This window comes from Lycium ferocissimum, unplaced genomic scaffold (genome assembly GCF_029784015.1).
Source record: "Lycium ferocissimum isolate CSIRO_LF1 unplaced genomic scaffold, AGI_CSIRO_Lferr_CH_V1 ctg1943, whole genome shotgun sequence".
NCBI lineage: Eukaryota > Viridiplantae > Streptophyta > Magnoliopsida > Solanales > Solanaceae > Lycium > Lycium ferocissimum.
Genome location: NW_026718417.1, coordinates 134,667 through 162,124, shown reverse-complemented (window position 1 = coordinate 162,124; position 27,458 = coordinate 134,667). Strand labels below are relative to the sequence as shown.

General features: G+C 36.6%; 4 protein-coding genes across 5 annotated transcripts; 3 read left to right on the top strand and 1 right to left on the bottom strand.

The window, feature by feature from the left end:
• Positions 1–277: 277 nt before the first annotated feature.
• LOC132042963 (squamosa promoter-binding-like protein 1) lies at positions 278–12,730 on the top strand. The gene is made up of 12 exons (XM_059433466.1): positions 278–554; positions 762–1,344; positions 1,598–1,779; positions 7,290–7,450; positions 7,523–7,933; positions 9,059–9,133; positions 9,240–9,347; positions 9,925–10,042; positions 10,163–10,304; positions 10,398–10,548; positions 11,055–11,675; positions 12,005–12,730. The coding sequence occupies exons 1-12, from the start codon at positions 533–535 to the stop codon at positions 12,464–12,466; spliced, it is 3,036 nt and encodes a 1,011-aa protein (XP_059289449.1). The 5' UTR covers positions 278–532; the 3' UTR covers positions 12,467–12,730.
• Positions 12,731–14,032: 1,302 nt separating this feature from the next.
• On the top strand, positions 14,033–17,552 carry LOC132042964 (pentatricopeptide repeat-containing protein At3g06430, chloroplastic-like). 2 transcript variants are annotated; one of them, XM_059433468.1, is made up of 3 exons: positions 14,033–14,571; positions 15,244–16,396; positions 17,332–17,552. In XM_059433468.1, the coding sequence occupies exons 1-2, from the start codon at positions 14,218–14,220 to the stop codon at positions 16,387–16,389; spliced, it is 1,500 nt and encodes a 499-aa protein (XP_059289451.1). In that variant the 5' UTR covers positions 14,033–14,217; the 3' UTR covers positions 16,390–16,396; positions 17,332–17,552. The 2 variants fall into 2 exon arrangements, with proteins under 2 accessions (XP_059289451.1, XP_059289450.1); XM_059433467.1 differs by lacking the exon at positions 17,332–17,552 and having other exon boundaries at positions 15,244–16,627.
• Positions 16,802–18,571, bottom strand: LOC132042965 (uncharacterized). The gene is made up of 6 exons (XM_059433469.1): positions 18,415–18,571; positions 18,186–18,315; positions 17,928–18,103; positions 17,551–17,845; positions 17,296–17,462; positions 16,802–17,191 (listed from the first exon to the last, which is right to left on the bottom strand). Exons 1-6 carry the CDS (start codon positions 18,437–18,439, stop codon positions 17,037–17,039), a joined length of 948 nt encoding a protein of 315 aa, XP_059289452.1. The 5' UTR covers positions 18,440–18,571; the 3' UTR covers positions 16,802–17,036.
• A 1,894-nt stretch (positions 18,572–20,465) lies between these two features.
• LOC132042966 (uncharacterized) lies at positions 20,466–24,465 on the top strand. Its single transcript, XM_059433470.1, has 9 exons — positions 20,466–20,987; positions 21,853–21,966; positions 22,528–22,596; positions 22,682–22,701; positions 22,773–22,825; positions 22,921–22,951; positions 23,177–23,255; positions 23,775–23,914; positions 24,115–24,465. Exons 1-9 carry the CDS (start codon positions 20,816–20,818, stop codon positions 24,124–24,126), a joined length of 690 nt encoding a protein of 229 aa, XP_059289453.1. The 5' UTR covers positions 20,466–20,815; the 3' UTR covers positions 24,127–24,465.
• The last annotated feature ends 2,993 nt before the right edge of the window (positions 24,466–27,458 follow it).

Below are 27,458 nucleotides of genomic sequence, written 5' to 3'. Positions count from 1 at the left end.
TAATTCATGTTTCACATCTTTTATTTTTGATGTATTGCTTTTAATTTGAGTAATAATTGAGAAGATACTCATTAAAAAAAAAAAGTGAGACAACAAAACTACTAAAGAAATAATTTATCTTTAGGAATAATAGTCAAAACTAATAAAAGCATGCTCGTACGCACCATGTGTTAATTTGTCACCATGTACCTACCATTCGGCAGTAGTACGTATGGCTTTCACTGAATTTATTACTTACACACTTTATCTCCACAGTTAGTACACTACCACTAACAGTTTTTTTTCCAATAAAGAAAGCCCTCTTCATTGGTGAAATAATATAAAAAAAGGCAGCCTCCATCATTTTTGTTTTTCTGTCCCCAAAGTATCTTTGTTTTCCTCCTTTATTTTGTTTTATTATTACAGCTTATCTATATTTCCGGCGATCTAAAGTAACGCTTCTATCGCCTACGTTTTGGCTTGTGAATTGTGGAAATGTAGGTGGAGTAATCAAAAGGTATTTTGGACATGTGGTTAGTTATTATTTAGGTCCATGTGTGTGTTGATTTATGCTGGTTAGTGCTAGTTCTGCTCTCTTTTATTTCCTTCTGTTTCAATAAGCTAAAAATAGCATTTTCCCCCTCTATTTCTGAGATAATTTTCTTCTTTTTAGATCAATTTTCATTTGGGGTTTACTGTTTGGTGAGCAAGACTTTTTTTTTTTTTTTTTCCTTTGAAGCCTTTTGGGTAATGTAAATTTTATGTGGGGTTTTGTGCAATAGAGGTGTTTGGTGATATGGAGGCCAAGTTTGGGGGAAAGATTCACCAGTTTTATGGTCCAGTTGTTCCAGATTTGGGGGCAGGTGGAAAAAAGGCTATGGAATGGGATTTAAATGATTGGAAGTGGGATGGTGATTTGTTTACAGCTGCTCCACTGAGTTCCGTGCCGTCTGATTGTCGGAGCAGACAGTTGTTCCCCATAGGATCAGATATTCCTGGTGTCTCCAATAGTTCTGATGAAATGGCATTGGGATATGACAAGGGAAGGAAGGAATTGGAGAAAAGGAGACGGGGTGTTGTAAGTGAAAGTGATGATGAAGCTCCGTCGCTTAATTTAAAGCTTGGTGGGCAGTTGTATCCAATAATTGAAAGTGAGGAGGAAAAATGGGAAGGCAAGAGTGGGAAGAAGACTAAAGTTGCTGGGCCTTCTTCGTATCATTCAGTATGTCAAGCTGATGATTGTCAAGTTGATTTGAGCAATGCTAAGGATTATCATCGACGACATAAAGTGTGTGATGTGCATTCTAAAGCTGCTAAAGCTTTGGTTGGAAATGTTATGCAGAGGTTTTGTCAGCAGTGCAGCAGGTTAGATTTCAACTAGGCTTTCTTTGATTATCTCTACTGGTAGCAGCCTATTTAGTATTGGTAGAATTATAACTTTGTGTAACCTTGATTCGTTGGTTTTTTACAACAAGAAGTAAACGGTAGTTGGTAGCACTATCTTATAGCATACTTGTCTATGTTTGATGTAATGTGTCCTGATCCATGATACTGCAATTATCTGAAAATATGTTTGGATCTGATTGAGTTTTGTTTGTTTTTGAGTACCTTTGGGCAGGTTTCATGTTCTGCAAGAGTTTGATGAGGGGAAGCGGAGTTGTCGTAGGCGTTTAGCAGGTCACAATAAACGGAGAAGAAAGACACATCCAGAAAATGTAGCTAACGGCGCCTCTGTGAGTGATGAGCAGGGTAGTAGCTACTTATTAATTAGTTTGCTGAGGATACTGGCGAATATACACTGTAAGTGTCTAGCCAAACCACACTTGTCTTTGCATTTTTAGTATAATTTATTTTTACTGCAGAAAAGACATACAACCAAATTGATTAGTTACTAGCTATAGTGTAAGGCATGCTTATAGGCTCCCTCAAGTGTGATGGTCAGAGTTCCATAATGCACGTTCTGGGGCAAGCGCTTGATGTACTTTGAACTAACTGAATATCTAACGGAGAACAGTAAAGAAGAAATATAAGACCCAAGGCATGGGATATAGCCCCACTGGCACTTATGTGTGTAGAGTGGAGAGAGAGGAATATGAGATCTTTTGAAAGGGTCGAGAATGATTTTGTACATATGAAGAGTAGCTTTGGTGTCTTAGTTTCTTTTTAGTGCACCCATGAGGTACTTGTATGTATAGATGATTGGGTGACTTTCGTAGAGAACCAATTTTTAGTCTAGGTTTCTCTACCAGTTGCTGTACTACTTGTATATGGGGATTCACACAACTTTAATAGAATTATATACTTTATAGAGAAAAGCCTAACTGGGATATCCATAAACATTACAGCAACACTTTAGCTGTGAGTAGTTCGTGACTTGCATGTTTCTTCTAGGATATAGATTCTTTCTGTTGAAGACATAATTAAATGAATAGAAGTTTTCTCTCTAACAACTTAAGCTTTTAGATGGTTGGTCACACATTTTAACATGGTATCAGAGCAGACAGATGTCTTAGGTTCGAGTCTCACCGTCACCTATTATTAAAAAGAATTCCTACTTGGCTCATAAAAAAGAAGCCAACCTGCACCTGAGGGGGCGTCTTGAAAACAAATAAAAGTGTGCTTGCTCTAACAACTTAAAATTTTAGATGAGTTGATCACACACTTCAACATCTATGGCAAATCTTGGACTTGTTGAGGGTATATATTTGAACTATGGGTTAGCAATCCTTAATTCATCAGGAATTGCACATTGATTACAAGATGTGGACAAGACAATGGAAAATTTAAGAGATTCTAGTTTTTCTGCCGAATTGACAAAACTTACTAACACAAATGATCATGTGAATATTTGCTAGCAGTGCTGATATGTAGAAACTTTAGAACCATATTCTCTGGAAAGATCGAAGTAAAATTTTCACCACCAATATTTATGTTGGTGATAACAATAGAATGGTCTCGTCAATGGAACCTATCTTGTTGACTAACACCTTAACTCCGGAGGAACTTTATTTTCTTTTTGAAATTTTTGTATGTGAAATTTCTTTGAAATTTTGTAAGTGCATACTAATGATTGCATGCTATTACTTGACGCAACTTTAGATTGGCAAACTAATTTTTTGCAACTTACTTACATGCCTTGTCAAGACATGCTTTGAAGAAGTTGTTGTGTAGTTACTGAAGGAAAGGACAAATTGCCAAGAGTATTGCAGGTGTGACCCATCTATTCCAATGTCCAGCCTATTCCCTGACTGCCAATTATTGTTGGAAAGTATTCCTGTTAGAATTATATCTGAGGGGTGGCCATTCTTTACTGGAAATTAGACTTTAGAATAATTGTCTGATGATATATAATCAGGAGACTTGGAATTTTTTTCCTGAGTGTCAGGCTCAAGTAGATTGTAGGTCGAGATTATTACTCTTTTTGGTGTTCATTCAGGTGAGCTTCTGAACACTTGTTTGTTAAGGGTGTTTGAGAAGACATTATTTTTTGTTGTATGTGGGGGCACTGAGTGAGTGGTCATAACTTTAGCCTGGTTTGGGAACTTTAATCATGTCCAAAAGTAACTTCCACCAAATACTTGTTTAGAGTTAATCTGAATTAGCATTACAACTGAAAAAAGAGGAATTGTTTGTTTGTTGCCATTCACATTCACTGATCAGGAATAGAGGAAAAACTATAGCATCTCATGAGAAGCTTTTAGGATCAGCAAGTGAGATACTCTATTTAAATGCTTTACTGTGTAGCAATAGTTTTTATCTTTCTCAAATATGCTGAACTCAAGTCTGTTCTGATAAACCTTTAACGTAGAGGATGAGTACTACTTAATGGAGTTCTAATTTAGATGAAAGGTGACTTTGACCTTCCGAATTTGGTTTTAGGTTAAACATCACCCAAATAACCTGGAGCAGAAGGAATTCATTAGAACCACAATTAGCATCTAGGGGTTTTTGTCGATTTCTTGCGGTTTGTAGTGTTAATTTTTATATGTTGCCGAGTAGCCTGAGTTAATCCCGTTGGAAGGTTATTGACGTATTTATGTGGAAGATGTATGCATGAAACCTTTAACTTGTGATAATACTCCTTTGAGATTGAGCTTAGCTTGATGCAGTTGGGACTTCTTGATTAGACTAGGGAGTTTTTTTTTTTTTTTTTTTTTTAATTAAGCATTGTCTCCATTGATCATTTATTTGCAAAAATTTACAGTATTGAGTTTGGCATCCCAAACTTTGTACATGATCATTGAGCTGAGCCTAAACTACTAAGACTAACCAAAACATAATAGAAAGTAGACTAATCAAGGGGGATCATAGACTATTTGAGAAGGTTTTGCTTGTCTGATCCTAAATGATGGAAGGTTCCATCTGTCCATATTAATCAAGCCCTTGATGTTGTTAGGAGGATCAGCAAAAGAGTTGAACACTTGGATTTCATCAAATCTATGGCTCAGGTTTGCCAATCTGTCCGCAGGTTGGTTGGCTTCCCTAAAGCAGTGGTTGATTGTAAATCCATGTTCTTCAACTAAACTCTGAATGTCAGCTTTGTTGTTAGTTATTCTCCAAGGTACTTTCCACTCCCTTCTTACACATTTAGTTATTAGAAGGGGGTCTGTTTCACCCCAGACTGCTCTGTAGCCATTGTTAGAGCACCATTACATTCCAAAAAGCATGGTTGCTGCTTCAGCCATGTTACTTGTTCCAACTCCCAAAGGTATGGAGTATGCAAATATGAACTTTCCATTGCTATCTCTGACTATGCCTCCACCTCCACAAATTCCTTCTATGCAACTCCCATCAGTATTGATGTTGACAGTTTGTGCTCTTGGTTTTATACTTATTATCCATCTTACAATAGTACTAGTTTTCTATTGATTGTTGCATCACAAGCTCGACAAATTTCCCTCCAGTTTTCTCCTATTCTAGCTTTTCCAAACTTGTTACTGGTTACCTGCACAAGGAAAGATAGAATATTAGTTTTTGTTCTATAAAAAGAAGGGGTGATGTTTTCAAATTTCTTGCTACATCTGGATTTCCACAGCTCCCAACATATGATCATTGGAAGGACTCTAGTAATGAACTTAGCAATGCTGTTGAGTAATTTGAAGTTCCACCAACTCAGGAGTAGAAGCTTCAGGCTTCTATTTCTGTGATCAATACCAAGAGGATTAGCAAAATAATTCCAGATTTTCCTTGCATGCTCCCCTTTATTGAATAGGTGTTCTATCTTCTGCTTCTGTATTGGTGTTGTTGGGATTACTGCAGCAGTGACAAGTAGCACCTGTATTGATCCCAAATCCTGAAACTTTTTCCTCAGTGGAAAGTTTATCTTTAATAGCCCTCCAGTTCAGGAAAGAAATCTTGAAAGGAATATCCTTGTGCCATATGCAGTTGAAAGTTGTCATTTTCCCTTACTTGTCTTAAAAAGTTCCATTGGTTGTCTCTCCTTTGTTATGGTGCAATTGGTTTCTCTTTTTTCTCCATCTAGTATGATATCTTCTGGGTTGGAGGCCTGCTTGACAAATCTCTTTTTGGTTTTCTTCAATTGGCTATTACTCCTCGCATCAAAATTGACTAGGTTGGTAGTGTCAATTTCCATTTCTGTGTCATTTTTATTAGTTCTTTGTTGGGTATTGCTCCTCAGTGTCCTGATGTCAGAGTTGTCTGCTGTTTCTTTTCTTTGTCTTTTGCTCTTATTTTTCCTTTTCCTTCATAGACTTTGTGCCATATTGTGGTTCTGATCTGGGACTGTAGTTCAACTGCCTGGTCTTGGTTGTTACTCTGATCTCCTTGGTTGGCATTCTGTGTCATTTCTTCTTCTTCATTTGCCTCTTGTAACACATTGAAGGAGTTGTTGTTTCCTTTCCTGTTGTTGCCATTCTGTGTTATAGCATTGCTTGATTGTTCTTCAGTCTTGTTGTTTTCCTTGTAAATACTTTGTTCCTTTTCATTGCTGTATTGCCCTCTTCCTTTTCTCCTTTCAACATTTGTCCACCCCTCCTTGGTATTATTGTGGGTGTGAGATCCTGTAGATTTCTTTTGAGCTGCTTCAATAGGTGTTCCAGTAGCATTGTTCTTCTGCCTGTTGGTGAAATTATTGGTGTTTCTATCCTTGTTTCTCTGTCCTACTGGTTATTCATAACTAGTAGATGGAATACCTTTTCAATTTCTTTGCAAGTTTGGGTTCAACATACAACATCTTTCGTCAGAGTGTCCCTGGACTTGACAGTGGAAACAATAAGATGGCATTGCTTCATATTCCACTTTTTGATCAAAATTTTCCAACTTCCCATATTGATTTTTCTAATCTCAACCTGTATCTCATGAAGAAGTATTTTAGGAAGGTCACTCTCTACTCTTAATTTAGCAGTAGTGGGTCTAGTTTTGGTAGTTGTTGCCTTATCCATGACAAGGGGGTGCCAATAGGACTAACAATTCTACAAAGAGCATCCCATAATAGTGCCAAGGTAATTCAGGCAAATTAATCCAAACTGATGCTAAAGTGGTTTCAGCACCAGGTTTGAAATTTGTGGTCCATTTCAAGATTTTCATAGTCGTATGCTTGTCCAGTTGAATAAAGTTCTTTGATTGGACATTATTGAAATCATCTTCATTGTCTAAATCTATGAAAACATGGTACTTATCTTTAGCTCCAATTTTAGCAGTGCTCTTGAGTTGAATAGCCTTGTCAAAAGCTGTTCTGATTTTGTCAATCGAAGGCTGACTCTGACAAATCTCCCAACAGTTGTCCATTGGCATGTTTCGGCTAAGAGTTTGTGTTCTTCATCTGTAAAAATTACCACAGCTTTTACATTAATCATCTCGTAATTTCTTGGTGGTAATCTCACTCTGAGCTTGGTATGATTACCCACTTTGTGCCCTAATGCTCCAGCATAGGCAGGATTTTGGATTTTGGGGGTTGAGTCTTCAGATGCCATGGTGTTGTTGTTTTGCGTAGTGAGGGAAAACGTAGTATTATTTTCTCGGATGAGTTCTGGGTCAGGGGGATCTGGGGGGCGAGTCAGATGGGGGCCAGATAGTTCATCGGAGCGGTTCATGGTGCCGGAAATTGAAAGGATTCGACCGTTGGTGATTTGGAAATAGCCGTTACTAGCTGGAATTTGGGATAGAGGGGTAGAGAGAAGCGGGAGCTTCATTAGGGAGTCTTTTGGTGGTAGTTAAATCCCTGCAAACATTTGGGTACCACAGAAATACTGATAATATGTGCAGATGCATAATGCTGCCCTTACTATTTTGAGATTGGTGTTTATGTGCTGAGGAGTTATTTTCTGTTTCTCCTGTTTGAATGAATGCAGCCAATAACTCAGATCAAACTAAGGATCAGGAACTACTGTCCCATCTGCTGAGAAACCTAGCTAGTCTACCTACTGCAACTAACGAGAAGAATGTTCCTGGCCTGTCGTCTTCATCTCCAGATCTACGAAAGGCAGGGACATCTGGGGGGAATTGTATCAAGGTTTGGAACTTGATCTAAATGTTTGGTATTGACCCTGTTATCTGTGCAACTTCTAACTGTCTTGATTTGCAGGACTCTCCTCAGCCAGCTGGGCAATCCTTGAGTATACCTGCACAAGAAGTGAGAGAGAAGAGAGTGGGAATGAGCAGTGCTGATTGTGGGATTCCACAAAATCATTCTGTTTCACAACCTGATTCTTTCTGCTGTATAAAAGAAAGCATACCTTCCAATGCAAATGTTTCAACTGCTTCGCTTGCAGGGACAAAATTGAATAACATTGATTTGAATAACAGCTATGATGATTCTCAAGATGGTATTGGAAAGCTGTATAAACCTGATGCCACTGCGAACCTAGGTAATGGATATCCTGGATCTCCTCTATGGTTATCTCAAGAACCTCATAAGTCAAGCCCTACGAGGATAAGTGGGAATTCGGGTTCCACCTCCACCCTTTCGCCATCTAATTCCAGCGGGGAGGCTCAGGTAGAAGTCTGTGCTATTAGCCTATTATTGCAGTTTTCTATCATTTTGAGATGCAGTTTGTTTAGTTGTCTTCCATTCTTTTGTAGGACCCTAACTGTTATATCTTTATTTGCTCTAACAGTATATCAGATCTATTCATCCTCCTTTAATGGTATTTGCATCTGTTGTATATTTTTTGCTGGGTCTTTGCATACTTTGTTTTCTATATTTAGGAGCAGTAGGTGTATATGATGCCTATACGAACATAGAGTAAGTTCAGCATGACCCTTCTCTGTGGTTCCACTTTTTGCACCCTCCCTTTAGAACTTTTTGGTTGTTGAATGACACTAAGCCTCGTTTTTTGAGGAAATAGAGGAAAGCGACATCACACTTGCAATGGTTTCTATTTGAAAGTTGGACCACTTGCTGCTTACAGATTTAATTAGATACTTTGAAGATAATAAAGTAACCCTGGAAAAGAGAAGGAAAGCATGAGAAAAGGGACATTTTGTCCATACAGCAAAGCAGTGGCAAGCCGGCAATCGTGCCATGGCCCACCACCAGCACATAGAATCATAGATCATACATAGATATCTAGCTCGAAATTTTGTTCTCTTAGTTGTAATCAATCTTCAATCTACTAGCAAGCATTGGTAACCGCAAATGACTGGCACTGCACTCCCTAAATCTTCATTCATAAGTGCTTGAATCCTCCATCATTATCCATTTTTGCTTCTGAACTGAACTAGAGCAAGAACCTATAACCCAGACATCTTAAGATCTAGTATTCCTTGTGCCATTTCTTGTTTGTTCATTTCAACAAATTTAGCACATAACTGTGCTGTCAAGTTGCCAGAGAACTGGTTAGGCGTGTGCGCTTATTTGTAGACTAGGGCCCCCTGTTTGAATCCTTCCTCTGGCAGCCATTGTCTGTAACAGAAAATGCTCATATTCACCAGGAGAGATTTACAATTTGGTTCATCTGTACTTTGGTAGAAAAGGCGTATATATACTGCACTCTTGGCCTCTTTTAGTGGTAGATAAATGCAGAGAAGAATGTTCCATGAATTAGATTCTTAAGACTTGATAGGGCACATGGCCAAAAGATGATTTGCCTCTTAACTATAGCTCTTGGCTGATTTTCAGAGTCGCACAGATCGAATTGTTTTTAAACTCTTCGGGAAAGATCCTAGTGACTTCCCTACGACCTTGCGAAAACAGGTATTTTGGTATTCTTGCTGTACTATAGTGTGCCATTACAACTTTCACATTTTCTTCTATCATCTCAATGTGCACCAAATTTTATTTCTTTCTGAACAATTTGCAGATTCTGGATTGGTTAGCGCACAGTCCTACAGATATTGAAAGCTACATTAGACCTGGATGCATCATATTGACAATGTATCTTCGGATGGATAAATCTTTATGGGAGGAGGTAACCTCTTTTCATTCTTGGATTATGTAATGTAATTCCGCGGGAGGAAGAAGTGTAGCTACTTACAAATAGAAAAAGATATTGGTCTGATTGGCTTTTATAAGTTATTTTCACATTCATCAAAAGGTAGGCACTTCCATGGACATAGGCTCTTGGCAATGCAGACACACCCACTGACTACGCTAGAGCTCTACCTATGTAATATAATAAATTCTAAAATTTATATATTTATGTTAAATTTTGAGTCCATTGCCACAAAGGAACGGTGGGTGCCCACTCGGCAGCCTGTAACTTGAATTCTTGGATCGACCTCTTCACAGTGCATGCATAACTTTAGAAATGGAGCTGATAAATGAGTTTGTGATGTTGGATTGCCTGATGTTTAAATCAGGGACGGTACTGATGTTTAAATCAGGGACGGTTCCTGTAACAATTATTTCATCAAAAAAAAAAAAATCAGGGACGGTTTCTCCTTAGCTGCTACTGATTGTGTTACCCGCAAGATGTTCTTTTGCCAGCTCATGCTGTTAATATTTTAGCAAAATAAATGTAGCACCTAATAGTTCTCCCGTTGCAGCTTTATTGTGATCTTAGCTCTAGTTTGACAAAACTTCTCGATGCATCCGCTGATTCATTTTGGAAAACTGGATGGATTTATACTAGAGTGCAGCATCGTGTGGCATTTATTTTTAATGGTATATATTCTGATCCTTTGTTGTGTTCTTGCTATGTTTTTGTTCTGTTGTTTCCTTATTGTCTTCTACTACCACTTATGTCTCTGCTAGGAAAACTGAGAGTTTGTTTTTCTACTATAGGGCAGGTTGTTCTGGATACTCCCTTGCCGGTTAAAAGTCATAGAAGCTGTAGGCTGTCAATTATCAAACCACTTGCAGCATCCTTCTCTAAGGAGGTTCAGTTTTTGGTTAAAGGCTTCAACCTATCTCAACCAACTACAAGGTATCTTTAGCAGACATTGAATTTTTCATCCTAGAATAACTAGATCATGCTTAACTAATGAACTTATTCTGTCATATGCACGTCCTGCTAAAGGTTACTATGTGCCCTGGAAGGGAAATATCTTGTGCATGGTAGTTGTACTGATATGATGGGAGGAGTTGATTCTTATATTGAGCATGAAGAGATGCAGTCCCTTAGCTTTCCTTGTCTTATGCCAAATATTGCTGGCAGAGGGTTCATTGAGGTGAAGTGATTTTTCTCTTCCTTAGTCCTATAAACTGTTAATGTATCTGCTTGTCTCCACTTTTGCGGAGCCATGGTTTACGTTGATTGGAGTTAGATGCTCTTTTTACTGCTTCGTCTAATATCCTCAGTGTTATGCTCCACGTAGTTTTACTGAAGGACTTCAAGGTAAGGATCTGCTTTTGGTTCTTATGTGGCGAAGGAAACACAGACATAGGTTGATGAATGCTCATGTACATTTCATATTTATTTTTAATTGATAATCTGTTTATTTATGAGTTCATATAACTTGGATATTGTTATATCATCTTATAGGAAATTGCTTAGATCCCTTATTATAGACCATGTGTAACTTTCCATTTGACCAAGACTTCAGGTTTGAACTTCTTGCTCCAGATGAGCTAGTTGCTGAAGTAAAACCTCTATATCAATGGCTAGCACTCAAGTCTGCTATATATAATACTCTTTATTCGGTTCTGAAATGTTGGTTGCATGTTTTGGCTATAGGTTGAGGACCATGGTCTTTGCAGTAGCTTCTTCCCTTTTATAGTTGCAGAGGAAGACGTTTGTTCCGAAATTCGTACGCTAGAAAGCATTATTGAGGTTGCCGAAACAGCTGATGGTTTCCTGGGAGGAGCTGAGGAACAAGCTAAGGACCAAGCTTTGGACTTCATACATGAGATGGGTTGGCTGCTTCACCGAAGTCACTTGAATATTAGATTGGGTCCTGGTTCTGATTTGAATCTCATCCCTTTTGGACGGTTCAAGTGGCTTATTGAGTTCTCTACTGACCGTGCCTGGTGTGCTGTTGTGAAAAAACTGTTGGATATTTTCTTCAATGGCATTGTAGATGTAGGAGAACACTCATCACTTGACATAGCTTTGCGGGAGGTTGCGGTCCTTCACCGAGCTGTAAGGGGAAACAGCAGGCCCATGGTAGAAATGCTCTTGAGATACTGTCCTCATGGAGTACTTGACAAATCAGGGGTAGAAAAGCAGCAAGGTCATGGTGGCTACTTGTTTATACCTGATTCGGTGGGTCCTGGGGGTTTGACTCCACTTCATATAGTTGCTTGTCTGGATGGGTACGAGAGTCTTTTGGAGGCGTTAATTGATGATCCTGGGCAGGTATACCCTTTAATTTATTATGTGCATTTTCCTGTAGTTATGTTGATAAATGACAGTCCCTTAACCTAGAGAGGAGAAGTATGTTGAGAAAGTGAAATGAACTATGGTCTTCTCTTAGACTTACTTTCTGAAGTTAAACGTGTTTCATCATTGTCATAAGTTAAATGAGCTCTCTAACCAGCATCATCGTCAAATGATGGCTGTCAGTTTGATGACTGAATTGGTGGCACTGATACAAGTACAAGGAGAGGATGTTTGTGGCATAGAACTGTTCATTTTATTTTTGGGTTCCTTATTATTTTCAAGGTACTAAATATTGTTTCCTTCAGGTTGGAATGGAAGCTTGGAAAAATGCCTGTGACAGTACTGGATTGACACCCAATGATTATGCATCCCTGCGAGGTCATTACTCATACATTCATATCGTCCAGAAGAAAATCAATGAGAAGTCAGGCAGTGGGCATGTTGTTGTCAATATCCCTGGTACTTTGTTGAGCAGCAGCTTCAAGCAGAAACTAGGAGATAATAATAAGTCGGTAAATGTTGGTAGTCTACAAACCGAGAAGTCTTTGAGGAAACCAGTTCAAAGACATTGCAGACAGTGTGAGGGGAAATTCTATAATGGAAACATGGGAACAACAAAAGTTGCAATATACAGGCCGGCGATGCTCTCAATGGTGGCAATTGCTGCCATCTGCGTGTGTGTAGCTTTGCTATTCAAAAGCTCACCAGAGGTTCTTTACGTGTTCAAGCCATTCAGGTGGGAGCAGTTGAAGTATGGTTCCAGCTAAATACTAATGTCATGGTTGTACAAGAATGTAGAGATAGATACCCATGACTTTCTCTTCACAGTTATATAATTTGGAATATATATTTTATTGTCACTATATTCCATTTGTAATGTAATAAATTAGAGGAGCTCTTACTAGTTATGGTTATTGTTTTTTCGTGTGGATAGTAGAATATGTTGATGCATCTGCAAGTTCGCGGAAATATGTAGTCAAATTATATGGAATTTAATGCAAATTGTTTGCAGACTCCATTTCAGCACACAATTTTTCTGCTAATTTTGCTATTCCAGTTTGGACGGAGTTTGCAATATTTCAGTTTAGCTACTTGTGCCCCCCTATTTTGTTTAAGCTCATCTTCAGCTTCTGCTAGTTTCTGACTCGAGAAAACAGCGCATTAGCTTATTTTCCTGATCTGAAAATTTAAACGGTCATTTTGGTTTGAGGTATAAGAAAAAAGTTGAAACACGAGGTGTTCATAATTTTATATAGAATTGACATAGAAGCTCCTTATATCAATGGTGGTGTGATGAAGAAGACAGCTGGTGAGTCTTAAAAGAAAACACAAAGAAGAAAAGGGATGATAATAATAAGGAAAAAGGAAAAAGGAAAAAAGTAAAAGAACGAGATTGAAACATTTACCACTGAGTTGGTTCAGCGAGTGATTTCTCAATTGAGAGATCTTGAGATCAATTTTCCTCGCCAACAACCTTCTCAGTCAGAACTCGTTAGACGGGATTTGCCAAGTGCGGTTTACTGCGTGGTTTGTTGGCTATTGTACTTGGAGCAGAATTTACCCAGCTTGCATGTAGTTTATATAAAAAAAAAAACATTTTAGAAAGACTATAAGATACGTGCTGTCTTTATGCTACAAATACAATTGCTGTGGTGTGATTTATTTTACTTTAATAATAATAATAATACAGAAGATAATACGATAAAATATGTAGTTGAAAATCCACGTTAAATTGGGGGACCTCATAAAACGACATAAATAGTTCCTTAACTATGAGGGTATTTATTTTTATACCGAGCTTTCAATAAAATTCGAGTCTAGTGTGTTTTACTTAGTTGATGGACTCCTTCAGTTTAACTGACAGAATCCGTCGGTTTTTATGTTTCGAGTCAGTATTTCTAACATTATCAAGTCTGTTTGTTTTTCCTCGATTTTGCACTGTTTGGTCCCTTATTTTAGTTGTGTGCACTTCTAAGTGTGAGTCCTTGCTAATTCCTCTTTTTTTATTTTTTTTTATTTTTATTTTTAATAGTTCCCTTAAATCTAATAATCAAAATAAGATAAATATTTTGTCGGAGACTAAAAGTGTTAACTTTTAGCGAACTTAAAGGACCAAAATTATTAAGTGTATACTTACGGGACTATTTTTAACATACTCTCATAATTAAGGGACCATTTTTGTTAATTTGTTGCAAATTTAAAGGACAAAAACTGTTAAGTGCATAGTTAAGGAACTATTTTGAGCCTATTCTCATAATTAAGTGACCATGTATGTGGTTTTCTCGTCTTTTTCTTATTGGGACTATTTTATATGAAATTCAGATTACATAAAGATGAGATAGGTTTTGTTAGTCTTTTCAAGTTGAAAACATCAATACAAACGGAAATTGATGAGAAATTCAGAGGATTTAGTTGAGTGTCAATATTAGCATTACTTGTTCAGATATTGAATCTTGTTTTGCACAAGAGATATTTTGGGAGTGGCATTTCAGTTTGCTGCAAATGAGAGAATAGAGGAATGAGGAACACTTGCTTTAGCTTATCTTCGTCTTCGTCACTTATCCCCTCTCCTCTACCCAGCCCTACTTCCACTTCTCTTGCTGCTCCCCGTCTTCGCTGCGCTGTCGCCGCCAAAGCCTCTTCTTCTCCGGTAACATTTCCTCAGAAGAAGAAACACTGGAAAGAAGGTGAATACCCTGGTTTCTCTGAGGTTTCCACCTCCCATCTCAACAACAAGAAGGGTAGGAGGGCCCCTCTCAAGAATATTAAGAAGAAATCTGATAGAAAGAATACTGCTAATGCTTGGGTCAATACTGTGCCTGAAGCTCTCTCTGATGCCATTAATAAAAAGCAATGGCAACAAGCCCTCAAGGTCTTTTTTATTTAATTCTTCATACTACTAGCTAGTCAATTTCTTACATAAGATCCATGTTTTGTTCCCTTTCCATTTTTTTATTTTTTTTATTTTTTTTAAGGTTTGAGTGATAAGTTAAGGATATAGTATATATTATGCTGAAACAATTATCGACTCTGGTTTTGTTATCCAACCTTCTTTTGCTATCTCACTTTATATTAGCGTCATTTAACTTCCATTTCAGTGCTATCTGCAGCCTTAGCATCTTTCTGTAAAGACGGGGGGTGTGTTTGCTCCAAATTTTTTTATATTTGGTTGGGCAAAAATTTCAGAAAAACATTTTCTCTAGGAAAACAAGTTCCTTAAAAATGACTTCCTTGCCGTAGATCACTTAGTCAAAAGATCAGACAGTGTTAGTACTTCACTTTTGTTGCACTTGAGAGATCTCCTGTTCTCTAATCTCCTCCTTCCTAAAAGTACCAGCAAAAATTAGGAGGATCCTTGATTTTATGTAGTTCTATTTCTTAGTGGTGACTGCATTCAGTTGATACTTTGGCTTTCCATTCACATAACTTTCTTCCTTGGTAAATTCATTGATGGTGCACTGACTAATCGGTGGAAACGTTAACTCTCTTCACTTTTTCTACTTCCAAACATGGATTGAGTCACACTAAATTTTTGTACCTATAGGTATTTGAGATGCTGAAGCAGCAGCCATTTTATCAACCAAAAGAAGGTACTTACATGAGGCTCCTTGTTCTTCTTGGAAGGTGTGGGCAACCAGGACAGGCTCAGCAGCTTTTTGATTCAATGATTGAAGAGGGAGTGGAACCCACTTCAGAACTCTATACAGCCTTGATTGGTGCTTATTGTAGAAGCAACATACTTGACATGGCATTTTCTCTTCTTCACACGATGGTTGAGCTACCTCATTGTCAGCCAGATGTTTACACCTACAGTATATTAATCAAGGCATGTGTGGACGCTAGCCGATTTGATTTGGTTGAGTCCCTTTATGAACAAATGGGTGAACGTTCCATAGTTCCTAATACTGTCACTCAGAATATAGTCTTGAGTGGTTATGGTAGAGCAGGCAAGTATGCAGAAATGGAGAAAGTGCTTCTAGGGATGCTAGGAAGTGCTGACAGCCAACCTGATGTATGGACTATGAACACTATCCTCGGCATATTTGGCAACGAGGGGCAGATTGAAATGATGGAGAGATGGTATGAAAAATGCCGTAATTTTGGGATTGAGCCGGAAACGCGGACATTTAATATCCTCATTGGTGCTTATGGGAAGAAAAAGATGTATGATAAAATGTCATCTGTAATGGAATACATGCGTAAACTGTCATTCCCATGGACAACATCAACATACAATAATGTCATTGAGGCGTTCTCAGATGCAGGTGACGCAAAGAATATGGAATACACCTTTGATCAAATGCGTGCCGAAGGGATGAAAGCTGACACCAAGACCTTTTGCTGTCTCGTCAGAGGATATGCAAATGCTGGCCTTTTCCATAAGGTGATCAACACTGTCCAGTTAGCTGGGAAATTGGAGATCCCTGAAAACACTTCCTTATTCAATTCTGTTATTTATGCGTGTGCAAAGGCTGAGGATGTCCTGGAGATGGAGAGAGTTTTCAAGCGAATGAAAGATAAAGAATGTCGACCTGATCTTATGACTTACTCTACTATGATTGCTGCATACCAGAAAGAAGGCATGACAGACAAAGTTTATGATTTGGAACAAGAAAAGCTCATGCTGGCTTCCAGTCAGTCCAATGACAGCCACAATGATGAGGAAAAACCAGAGCTGCTGCCTACTTGAGAGCTAAGTATGCAATATTGGAGCGTCCAAGCTACATAATTTTATTTGTTTTATATAGAATTCTAGATTGCCTAAATCATCTAGCTGTCTTTCTGAAACTGATAATTGTCCGCTGTCATTGGGTTTATGAAGTTTCGAGGTGACCCAGGCATGACTAAATACTTATTACTGTGTCAATAGAGTTGATGGTTAATTCTGGTGTACTTCAAATTGAAATGAAGATTTTGTTTTCTGTTTATGTTATTGATTTCTAACTTTTAGTATCAGGACATCCTGTTCTCCCAATACTGAACTGTTATGTGAATAAAACTTGTTATTTGAAGTTCGAGCAGGTTGTGCTCTATCTCAACTCAAGAGCAATAGAAAGGGCGTCCTTGCATCATTTTCCTCACTTTAAACAAATACTAATAGATACAACAAGAACACGGAAAATGGATTTAATTACCAAATAGTAGTAGTCCATAGGCGTAATTATATGATAAAGAACATTGGGACTGGCATGGATTGCCAAATTGGCATGATGATACAAGCAGATTATTTTGTCACAATGAGACTGACTTCAATTTTCTTCTATCTGGCCTGTCCAAACAGAAAAGGAAATATTCTCTGTACAATAGTTGGTGTCATGATCAAATTATAGGTACTAATTAGAGCATGATATTATTAGTGGTAGCCCCATGCACAGTGACTTCAGCTTCTATAACACAAGCGCCTTTGACCTGATAGCGGTTATTGAATAACCAAATCGGTATAAATCTTGGCCATCCACAAGAAGTATGTGATGCACTGAACCAATAGTTGGCTGCAACCAAAAGTAGTATAATGATGATGACATAATAATGCTGCTTTAATCTTTTCAACACTTCACATCATTAACTTTTATAGTACTGTACTGATGTTAAGTACCTTCGTTAATGTAATCTCTGTCATATTTTTGATCAGGGATACGCAATGTAAAATCTGCATATATTTGAGTGCCCTGAGAAAGGCTGCTTGGTTCTGCCAATGTCAAGTACAGTGACAGGTGGCTGCCTGTGCCACTTCCTTTTCCCCTGGGGTATACTTGTATCTTCCTGTTTTAGTTTTATACATTCATACGAATAGCCATTATATATACATATTGAGTTACACAATTTGAGAAAAGGAAGCGAGTGATTGTACCATTTATGTTCTCCTGCTATGAAGGTCTTAGAGTCTTCACAATCTGCAGTAATAGCAGAGAACGTGTCGATATTCCAGGTGTGCTTAAAGCTAATGGGGTCTTTCACCATGGAGAGACAGTCCCCTCTACCTGGGAACTTTTCTTGACATACATAAACCTCTGCTCCTAAGACACACGTATCATCTACAACATACCCATTTTCTGGATTGCTGAAAGCTTCTTGACTCATGAATCGATCAAATCCCCATTCCACCTTCATCGCATGGAATCTTCTTCCCTTTTCATTAGATGTATCTGTTGTTGTAATTAAGAAGACTTGATTCTTTCTCCTTCATTATGTGTATAAAAAGAAATTAAGTAGATGTAAGAGAGAGACCTTGGAGGACCAAGTAATTGTCGTTGTTTTGATCAAGCAAATAGAGCCGAAAAGCAGCATGAACCTCCCAACCTGCAGGGGCAAGTGAGGTTGCGTCCGCCATCATCAGATACACAGAAACATGCTTGCCTGCTTTATTCTTGTTTTTGTTTCCATTAGGATGAAACACCAACTTCCTGCACAACCAATCAACTGTTACAAATTTAAAACTCAAGAAACTAGTAATATTAATTTGATTCCAGTAGGGATAAGTTGCACCATTTATAGCCGCCAGCTTCAAAATACGGAGAGGTGTATTTCTCAATATTGTTCTTTTTCAGAAGAGAAAGTGACTGAATTTTGAGTGTGTAATGAGTAGGGGGCGTTTCTGAAATGGATCTTGAAACTCCTGCAACAAGATATTAGTAGTACAACACAGCATTAGAACATATATACTGAATGCATCATGCAGGAAATATATGCTAGCTTTTAATCCATAAGGGCCCACCATCTTCGTTGCATAAATCAGCCATGGCCAAGTATTTGTTATTACCGCCTTTATCTTCCGGTGCATAGCATTTCTATAGTCATTAGCCTGTTATTTATATGTATCACAATTCATAACCGAGTTGCCTCGAAAAGTTATCCTTTGCTTAAGCCGGATTATGTATGTTTCTTCAGTTAGCATTCTCTTCCCACAAACATTCCAAAGTTCCAAATGGAGGTTTCGAATTCATATTTACACACTACAAATTTACATGTAAAGTAGATTCCTACTTTCCCATTTTCCTCAACCTTTGTTGCTTATTACCAAATTTTATAAGTTAACCCTCATGTTTTGTTACACGACGGTCTTCCTTTTTTTTAGCCTATTTAACAAGAATAATAAATTTTATATTTAGAAACTTCTTAATATCATATATTTCACTTTATAGATCTTAGGGATCTTATTACAATCACACAAATGTCACTAAATGTCTAACACAAGTTTTAAAGATACTTTTGGTAAAGTGCATAAATTTTCTTTATTTTTAAATTTTCTACCAAGTCAAACAGCACGGTATAAAATGACACGATTGAATAGTATACAAAAATAAAAATACTAATATAACATCTTTTAAAAGGCAGAAACGTGAAGCGGGAAATTTTAGGATATGGGGCGAGGTGTAAGCCTCGAGAGATGATAAGCCTCGTGGATCTTTAAACTTTTATTTTATTAATTAATAAAATAACATAATAATACAAAACAATATTGAAAACCCATTAGAAGTTTAAGAAAGTTAGAAAGGAATAACGAAACTCATAAAAACAAAATCTAAGATTTTATTACAAGTATAAATAATGCAATAGTATCAAAGTTATTACTATGAGATACAAATCAACTACAACATCTTAACTTTCAAACAAATTTAATAATCAGTCATAAGAAATGTCATCAAACTACACATTTTACCTCCATTAAAGTAAATAGTTAATAAACTTTATCAAAATTATTACTACAAAAAAATAAAATAAAATTAGAATTAGCTACAAACTTTGTCATTAATTTGTTGCTAAATAGCTAGTAGCTAACAAACTCTTTTTGATAATTTATCCCCAAAATCGGATTAGCGGCTGATTTTGTTATTTAGCTACAAACTTTATTCATCCCTGATTCCTATTTATTAGTAGTGTATAATTTAAAAAATTACTCCACCATCAATAAAAATACAAAATGGCTTTCAAATAACAAAATAATAAAAGTTTGATATAGTTCAGAGACATAAAACTAAGACATGAAGACCAATATCAAGTGAAGATACAAATTTTACCGATCTATTTTCAGAAAAAATATTTAAATAATATTCACTGTCACGATATTCTTAATTAGTAAATATGCAACATTATCACTTATCATTTTAGTTACTTTAAATCTTAATATTTCTATAGATGGATAAAACTCTATCATTCATCATTTTTTTGCGCGGAGTGCCCTTCTTTTGGGGTGGTCTTTAAATTTTTGCTATATTTGTAGTCTTTAAATTATGCCTCATCATTGGGTCTTTAATTTTTGCCCTTCGCATTGCAACTTTGAGCTTTCGCGAGAAATAATGAGGTTACGAGTTCGAACCCCGCTCAGAAATTAAAAAAAAATCGCAAGACAAGGTTTGGGTCGCGTGTATGCGGACCCGGTGATACCATGCCTTATGACATAATATCTTTGATAATTCCTTCCGTGCATACATCATTAATTCCTTCACAAAGTTATGCTATACTTTTAATGGGCAAACTTTTATGATCCGCATAAACTTTTGAATGAATTATCAAAGTATCGACCCGACATACTTATACCAAGTCGCCCATAAGGCATAAATATCTATAACTTTGTAATTAAGCCTTCAAAGGCCGTTGGGGGCGTAGTGAAATTTAAACTTGCCTTGCGAATTTTTTTAAAATTTTGATCACTTAACTCATTTGTTTTTGAATTTAAATTTAAAGATTTCAAATATGAGGGGCAAAATTTAAAGACCACCCCAAACGAAGGGCAATTCTGCGAATTGCCCATCATTGATTTGTTAAAGACGTTTTTTTCAAAGCCTCATACGTGAACCTCGAAACATTTTGCAAGTGTCCCGCTCTGAGATGAGCCTCGGGCATTCCCAGAAACGACTTTAAAACACTGGTGCAACCCAATTCTTTACCTATTTATGGGACACTACTGTCTTTCATTTATTTTCTTAAATAAATAAGATACTACCCGTTTTCAGCTTAATCCTATGACGTGTCACTTCTAGGATTCCAGATCATTCTCTGTCCCATCTACCAGACAAACCGCTCATTAAGCTGATAAAGAAAAATTCACACGCACTTGTATCAAAGAGATCGGGATCAACTTTGAGGTCTGAATACACCGAAAAATAATTTGATCGATGACGGGGACAGGGCAAGCTTACGGGGAATCATGGTACTGGGACAAACGATATACTGATGAAGCTGCAGGTCCCTTTGATTGGTACCAGAAGTATCCATCACTCAAACCACTCCTCAACCTCTACGTCCCTCACAACTATCGTGTCCTCATTGTCGGTTGCGGCAATTCCGGTATCATACATTCCTCTGCACTCTCTATTCCATTTTCACTTTGTTTCCAAAAATGAAAAAAGAACAGACAGAAAGTGTTACGTTCCAGTCCCCCATCGGTATTTCTAAGTGCTGATATGGGTTTTATATGGCCTTGGCTCTCCCACCTCAGTAGTTAGGTTTTGGGCTAGGTTGTAACAGAAAACAGTTTCTGTGCATGTCATAATTCAATCAACTAGTTACAGTTAAAGCTTTGTTGTCCATTTTTTCAGTTTGATTTTGAAAAGAAACAGGAATCGAGTTAAAAGTACATGGAAGTTGTCTCAAAGGACCTAATAGAAGCACGTGGCGATCCAACTAGTTAGAGTTAAAGCTTTGTTGTCCCGTTTTACACTTACTTCAGGTTCTGTGCACGTCATAAATCTTTTAATCTGATAAGAAACGTGCATATTCGTGTAGGGTAATTGAATTTAGAGAACATCTAGTTATATAGAACTCCTAATTTAAGTTAAAAAAGACAAATCGGTTAGTATTAGACTGAATGGGCCTAAATAGATCTGAATGGACATATCACTGCCTCCAGGTAATTTGGAATTTGAATTTGTTGATTCATTGAATCGAATTAGAATCTTATTCCAAGATTCAACCATTCCAAAGATATAATCTTTTATCTTCCTCTTTCTTTGTCCTCCAATGCGCATTATTCAGTTGGTAATGTAATCATTGATTGGCCTTGGCTCTGATTCCTTCCACTATTTCTTCCCCCTCATCTCACAAAAGTTGTTGAAAAGCATTAGAAGTAATATTGTATATTATTTGCTTGTGTGCGTTTTTTGTTTCTGTTTTGGTGTGTTATTAAACTTGACAGATATTGTGTTTGTTGAAGCTTTTAGCGAAGGCATGGTTGATGATGGCTATGAGGATGTGGTCAATGTTGATATATCTTCCGTGGTAATCGAAGCAATGCAAAAGAAGTATTCTGATCGACCACAATTGAAATGTAAGCTCTTATATTTATAGAGGTGATGTTAGAGTCCCACATCAATGTGGGATGTGGTAATTTGTTTCCTTATATGATGGACAATTCTACCTCATGAGGAGCTAGATTTTGGAGTTGAATCAGGCCCAACGTCCATTTTCATCTCATGATATGAGTATCAAACCTATCCATGTTGCGCCCCATGTTATATTGTCCACACTGAGGGATGTTAGAATCCCACATCGATATGAGATGTGGTAATTTGTTTCCTTATATGGTCTTGGACAATTCTCACTGCATGAGTTAGCTTTTGGGGTTAAATTAGGTCCAAGGTCAATTTATTCCTAGGTGAAGTGTTTGCTTTTTTCATGAAATTGATGTTTGATGACAAATCTCGCCTTTAAAACTGTCCATTTTGTATTCACACCTTTACATTCCCAAATGTCATCGCATGATATCTTTTATACTTTTCCATGAGATGCAGAAAGACGACGAAAATTAATGTTGCTTGCTAATAAGGCAAAATCTTTTGTGTGATGTGTGAACATTTTTGAATATCATGGGGTTTTCCTAATTAAGCAGATATGAAGATGGATACACGAGACATGAGTTGTTTTGAAGGTGGTTCATTCGATGGTGTTGTTGATAAAGGTCTTGACTTTTAACAATAATTTTTTTTTCTGATTCTAAAAACTTCAAAGAGTTTGTGACACCTTTTTTTCATGTGGCCTTTCAGGAACTTTGGACTCTATCTTGGTGAGTTCTTTACATCACTATACACATACTTGAATAGGATTGACATTTTATAGAAAAATGTTTTTCTGCAGTGTGGACAAAGCTCGCAGCAAAATGCTGCTAAGATGTTGTCCGAGGTTGGCAGGTAGATCAAGACATTTCTAGTGCTTTCACTTATTGAGTGTCTCCTTTTGCTTTTTGATCTCTTCATTTATTGAAGCAGTTGATGGCAAATTTTAGGGTCTTGAAGGATAAAGGAGTTTATATTCTGGTAAATGTCTGTTCTCTTGCTAATCAAAGAGATGTTTCACTCGTTTGGCCTAGCATTGTACTACTCCTAAACACCCATCAAACATCTGAAGACATGAAGTGTGCTAATAAACTAAGTGAAAAGTTACATAATCTTTCTAAGCATTTTCCCTCTTTTTATCCATGTTGATTTCAGAATATCAGATATATCATGAATGACTCCTTCCTGGTTTAACTAATTCTGCAGATTACATATGGAACGCCAGTTTTCCGACTCCCATTGTTGAGAAACTCGTGCTTGTGGAGTATTAAACTACATGTGATAGGTCTCTTGAACCTTCCTACTGGTCTTTTGTGTTGGTGCTGATGTCATGTTTATTTGAATCAGCTTTTTCCTGCAAAAAGTGAAGAACATCTTTATTGATAACTCCGATATCCATGTTTATATCAGATATACTATGAAGAATATATTTCTAAGTTTGAGAGTGACTAGTTTGTAGTAGAGACAGTTTTGATGGAATAGCTGTCATCATATTCGGTCGGAACTCTGGTGGTAGAATATACCTACCAAAAGTAATTGGAATAAAGATGATAACTTTCTCATATCTAAAGATCTTGAATTTCACTTATTTGTTATTCTCCTCATCATTCCCCATGTTGAAGTGGGGTATGAAAAAGAATTGGAAGACCTCAAATGGTTCAACGGAGATTGACAATGTATCTGTAGCTTCTGAGCTTTCACATCACTGTATAAAGAGGGAAAGTGAGAACCTCATCTCTTTTAATTAACAGACATTGTAGGTATCTGCTTGAATATCTTCTTCTGCAATGCTTGTGTGATGCAGATAAACAATTATCAGAAGGAAACTCACGGCAGCGGAAATGGGAGCTGACATCACCGATTCCTCTGGACGGAGATGGAAAATCTGTTGAAGCTATGTTAGGAGAAAATCCTGATGTTCATTACATATACGTTTGTATTAAGGTCAGTACCATCTATCCTCTGAACTAAAAGAGTACATATATAATATCATATCCTATGGCTTTGCGAAAGCCACCTAATAGTCAGGAGAAGTCCCTTGGCAATTTCAAAGAAATTGTGTGTGTGTGTTTTTTTTTTTTTTTAAAGACAGACTAGGTTTAACAGATTGTACAACTACTAAGGTTTTCATTCTCATTTCACAGGACAATCGTTGAGCGCTTCCAAGAAGTTGAATCATTAGTGATTTAAAGAAATCTTTTCACTCGAGAACACATTGATGACTTCCTAGGCATATTAGTATGTGGATCCTCCACGGTCTACATAAAGCTACAGCACCTTAGTTTATTTGCAGTAGGCCATAACACAACTCTGTTCTGTAGTAATCTCTCTTAAAAGTGTGCATCTAATAAAAGTAGTTTCTGTTAATCCACTTGGTGGATGGTGACAGAGGTGAAACTGTGGATCTCGACCTTTATTTATCTATAGTAATACTTCCATTTGCTGTATTCGCTTTACATAATTACTGCAAGAATGATGTGAAATTGGCTCGCACATTCAACAGACATATTCCCCCTTTTTCCACAAACTTAACCAGTTTTTTTTTTTTCCACCCAAAAAAGAAAAAAAGTGTGAAATGAGTGTGGCATCCCCAATAATTTTACTGCATAAATCTCTTTTATGTGATGTGAAACACCAATTTAATTAAAATGTATAATAGACAGTGCTTTTAACCCTATCATTAAGAGAAATAGCATCAGAGATATCATGCTCGGTTATTGCAGTTATGAACTTATGTTACCTCTCATAGTCATCTCATGGCCGGAAATCAAATAAAAATATTTTTCAGCTCAAAAACAGGGCTAGTACTTTGGCCCCTACTTGTCCAAGTACTAGTGTACTACTACTTTGGCCCCTACTTGTACAAAAACTATTCGTTCAAATCTTTTTTCTGAATAATATTAGCTTTTTCTTTTCTGGTATTTACTTTTGCCATGGGTTAATGATAAAAAACACATCTAAACTATCACCTTTTCACGAGTTTCACATCCCAATAATAGATACAGGGGCGGACCCACATAGAGCACTGTGTGTGCCCATTGACCTAGGCTGAGCTTATACGTACTTGTATATAAAATCCAAGAAAAATGATGTACTTATATAGATTTGCTAAGCACCCGTTGCATAAAGACACTGGTGGTTGCTTTGGTTTAGGATCGGAAGTTAAAGTTGTTACTTGGCTGAGATTGGGCTTCGAACCTTTCTTACTAGGCGTTTGGACATGTGATTTTATCTCATGAGATAAAATCAGGTTTTGGACATGCGATTTCATTTCATGAGATGAAATCCCAAATCATCCAAAAAGGCATGATTTGGGATTCCAAATCATGATTTCAAATTTTTTAAATTTAAAAATTGACCCATAAGTTTATATTTTGTAAAAATAGATCCATAAGTTGGTAGATATATTTACCAATCATGTTTACTAACCACTTATATAAAATTTTAAAAGGTCTACTAGTTGATAGTATATTTATAACAAATTTACTCTTACCAACTATGTGGGAGGATTATATTAAAGAGTAGTTATACTACAACTCATGTTCAAATTTTCATTTTATTGAACAAAGTTTGATCAATTGATGTTGTATTTTTTAGAAATTCTTTCTAGTAGCGTATTAATTTTGATTTCATATCATGATTTCATCTCATGATTTCAAATCATGAGATGCTAATCATGTTCAAACGGCTCCTTAGAGCATCTCATGATTTCATATCATGATGTCATCTCATGATTTCATCTTAGGATTTCAAGTCATGTCCAAACGGCTCCTTAGAGTATCTTATTTTGTTGAAACTCTGCTGGTTCGGCTGATTCGATATCATTTTCTGTTTAGTGTGCTGGGTTCTTATTTATCTAGTTTGCTTTTTTTTCTTTTTTTTTTGTTTTTTTTGCAGATTCTTCTTTTTATTTTTGTATGTAAAATTAATAATGCTAGTGTTAACAGAGTATTAATTAATTTGACTTGACCCATGTGCGTCAGAAGGCCATACAAGCATAACAAAATTATATAAGTGAAGACCAAATAGTGTTCAGGAGGATTGAACAATGGACCTCCACCAGGTTCTAAACCGCTTGAACACTTGGTCGCAGGATTGTGTTGATTCAAATGAATTCAACTCACTTATATAATTGGTTTTTCACTTTTTTAAATGATACTCGCCTTTGTCCACGATATAATTTTTCGACGAGGCAAATTCAGTTGACACCTTTACTCCGTGTAGATTCGCCCTTGGCATCAATGTCCCTTAGTCTTCTATTTATTGTCCTAATGTGAACACAATAGTTTATCTTTTCCTGCCGATTTGCCTTTTTGACAATCATCCTTTGTCATTAAAGGCAAGCACCCTAGACATTAAAATATTATAGGCCACTTACTATCATAATTTATTTATTAAAACACATCTCAAAGCTGATTAGGTCAATTATTAGTTGTTTCTTTTTTCTACTTGAATTATCACCATCTACTCAACTAGATGTGCTTTAATATATAGATGGTGATAGCTCATCACGTAGGAATAGGAACAACTGAATAACTGATGGGTATGAAACTCGTAAAAAGGTGATAACTCAAGTATGTCTTTGGCCATTATCTCTTTTGTCATTCACCATATTAGTTTTGAGTCCATTACTCATAAGTCACCCAACTATCCAAAATTATCTATTAAAGACATGTTTCTTTTATTTGTAACAGAAAAGTCACTCAACTATGCTTACATCACTTAGAAAGTCACTCAACCGGCAAAATACCTATTATACCTTCTATATTATCAACGTTTTTTTTTTTTTTTTTTTTTTGACCTTTTCAGTATTAATTTCTCTTTTTAATCTATAGTATGGACTTACCTAGAACAAATAAACCATATTTAAAAAGTAAAAAAAAAGTGAAAAGTAAATTTTAAATATATATATTATGTCGGGATAATAAAATAACCTCATAATTAGGGGTGTACATGGACCGGTTGGTTCGGATTTTTTAAACGCCAAACCAAACCAATTGCGTCGGGTTTTTAAATTTATACACCAAACCAAACCAATAAAATTCGGGTTTTTCAACCTCGGGTTTCTCGGGTTATTCGGTTTTCTCGGGTTTTTCGGATTTTTTTTCGGAATAGTCTTGATACAAAACATATAACTTTTACTTCAAATATTTCTTTAGTTCTAGTAAGATACAACTATATAATTAAGGTGTTTCTTAAGAAAATAACACAAAATGTGAGAAGAATGATGACATTGTATTAAAATATTCAACAAAAGCTAATAAATTCAGTCAAAATAAATATTGCTAATTAACAAGCCATAAAGAAAACGATCATAATCTAAAAATACTAAGTCATGCTAAAATAAGTATGGCTAATAAGTATTAATTACATGACAAAGAAATAAAACTTAAGTTATGTTTTTTCACTCTCTAAATAAATTATGCAAAACTGAAGAATAGATATCCAACATTATTGTCATTCCTAGTGGTAAATTGAATTTCTTTTG

Coding starts and splice junctions, on each gene's coding strand:
- LOC132042966 (XM_059433470.1), top strand. CDS start 20,816: ATGACGGGGACAGGGCAAGCTTACGGGGAATCATGGTACTGGGACAAA. Junction 20,988..21,852: donor TGTCGGTTGCGGCAATTCCG/GTATCATACATT, acceptor TGTTTGTTGAAG/CTTTTAGCGAAGGCATGGTT. Junction 22,597..22,681: donor CGATGGTGTTGTTGATAAAG/GTCTTGACTTTT, acceptor GTGGCCTTTCAG/GAACTTTGGACTCTATCTTG.
- LOC132042965 (XM_059433469.1), bottom strand. CDS start 18,439: ATGGCTGATTTATGCAACGAAGATG. Junction 18,104..18,185: donor GAAGCTGGCGGCTATAAATG/GTGCAACTTATC, acceptor TTGGTTGTGCAG/GAAGTTGGTGTTTCATCCTA. Junction 17,463..17,550: donor ATAGCAGGAGAACATAAATG/GTACAATCACTC, acceptor AAACTAAAACAG/GAAGATACAAGTATACCCCA.
- LOC132042963 (XM_059433466.1), top strand. CDS start 533: ATGTGTGTGTTGATTTATGCTG. Junction 1,780..7,289: donor GATACTGGCGAATATACACT/GTAAGTGTCTAG, acceptor GAATGAATGCAG/CCAATAACTCAGATCAAACT. Junction 9,348..9,924: donor ATAAATCTTTATGGGAGGAG/GTAACCTCTTTT, acceptor CTCCCGTTGCAG/CTTTATTGTGATCTTAGCTC.
- LOC132042964 (XM_059433468.1), top strand. CDS start 14,218: ATGAGGAACACTTGCTTTAGCTTATCTTCGTCTTCGTCACTTATCCCC. Junction 14,572..15,243: donor AATGGCAACAAGCCCTCAAG/GTCTTTTTTATT, acceptor TTGTACCTATAG/GTATTTGAGATGCTGAAGCA.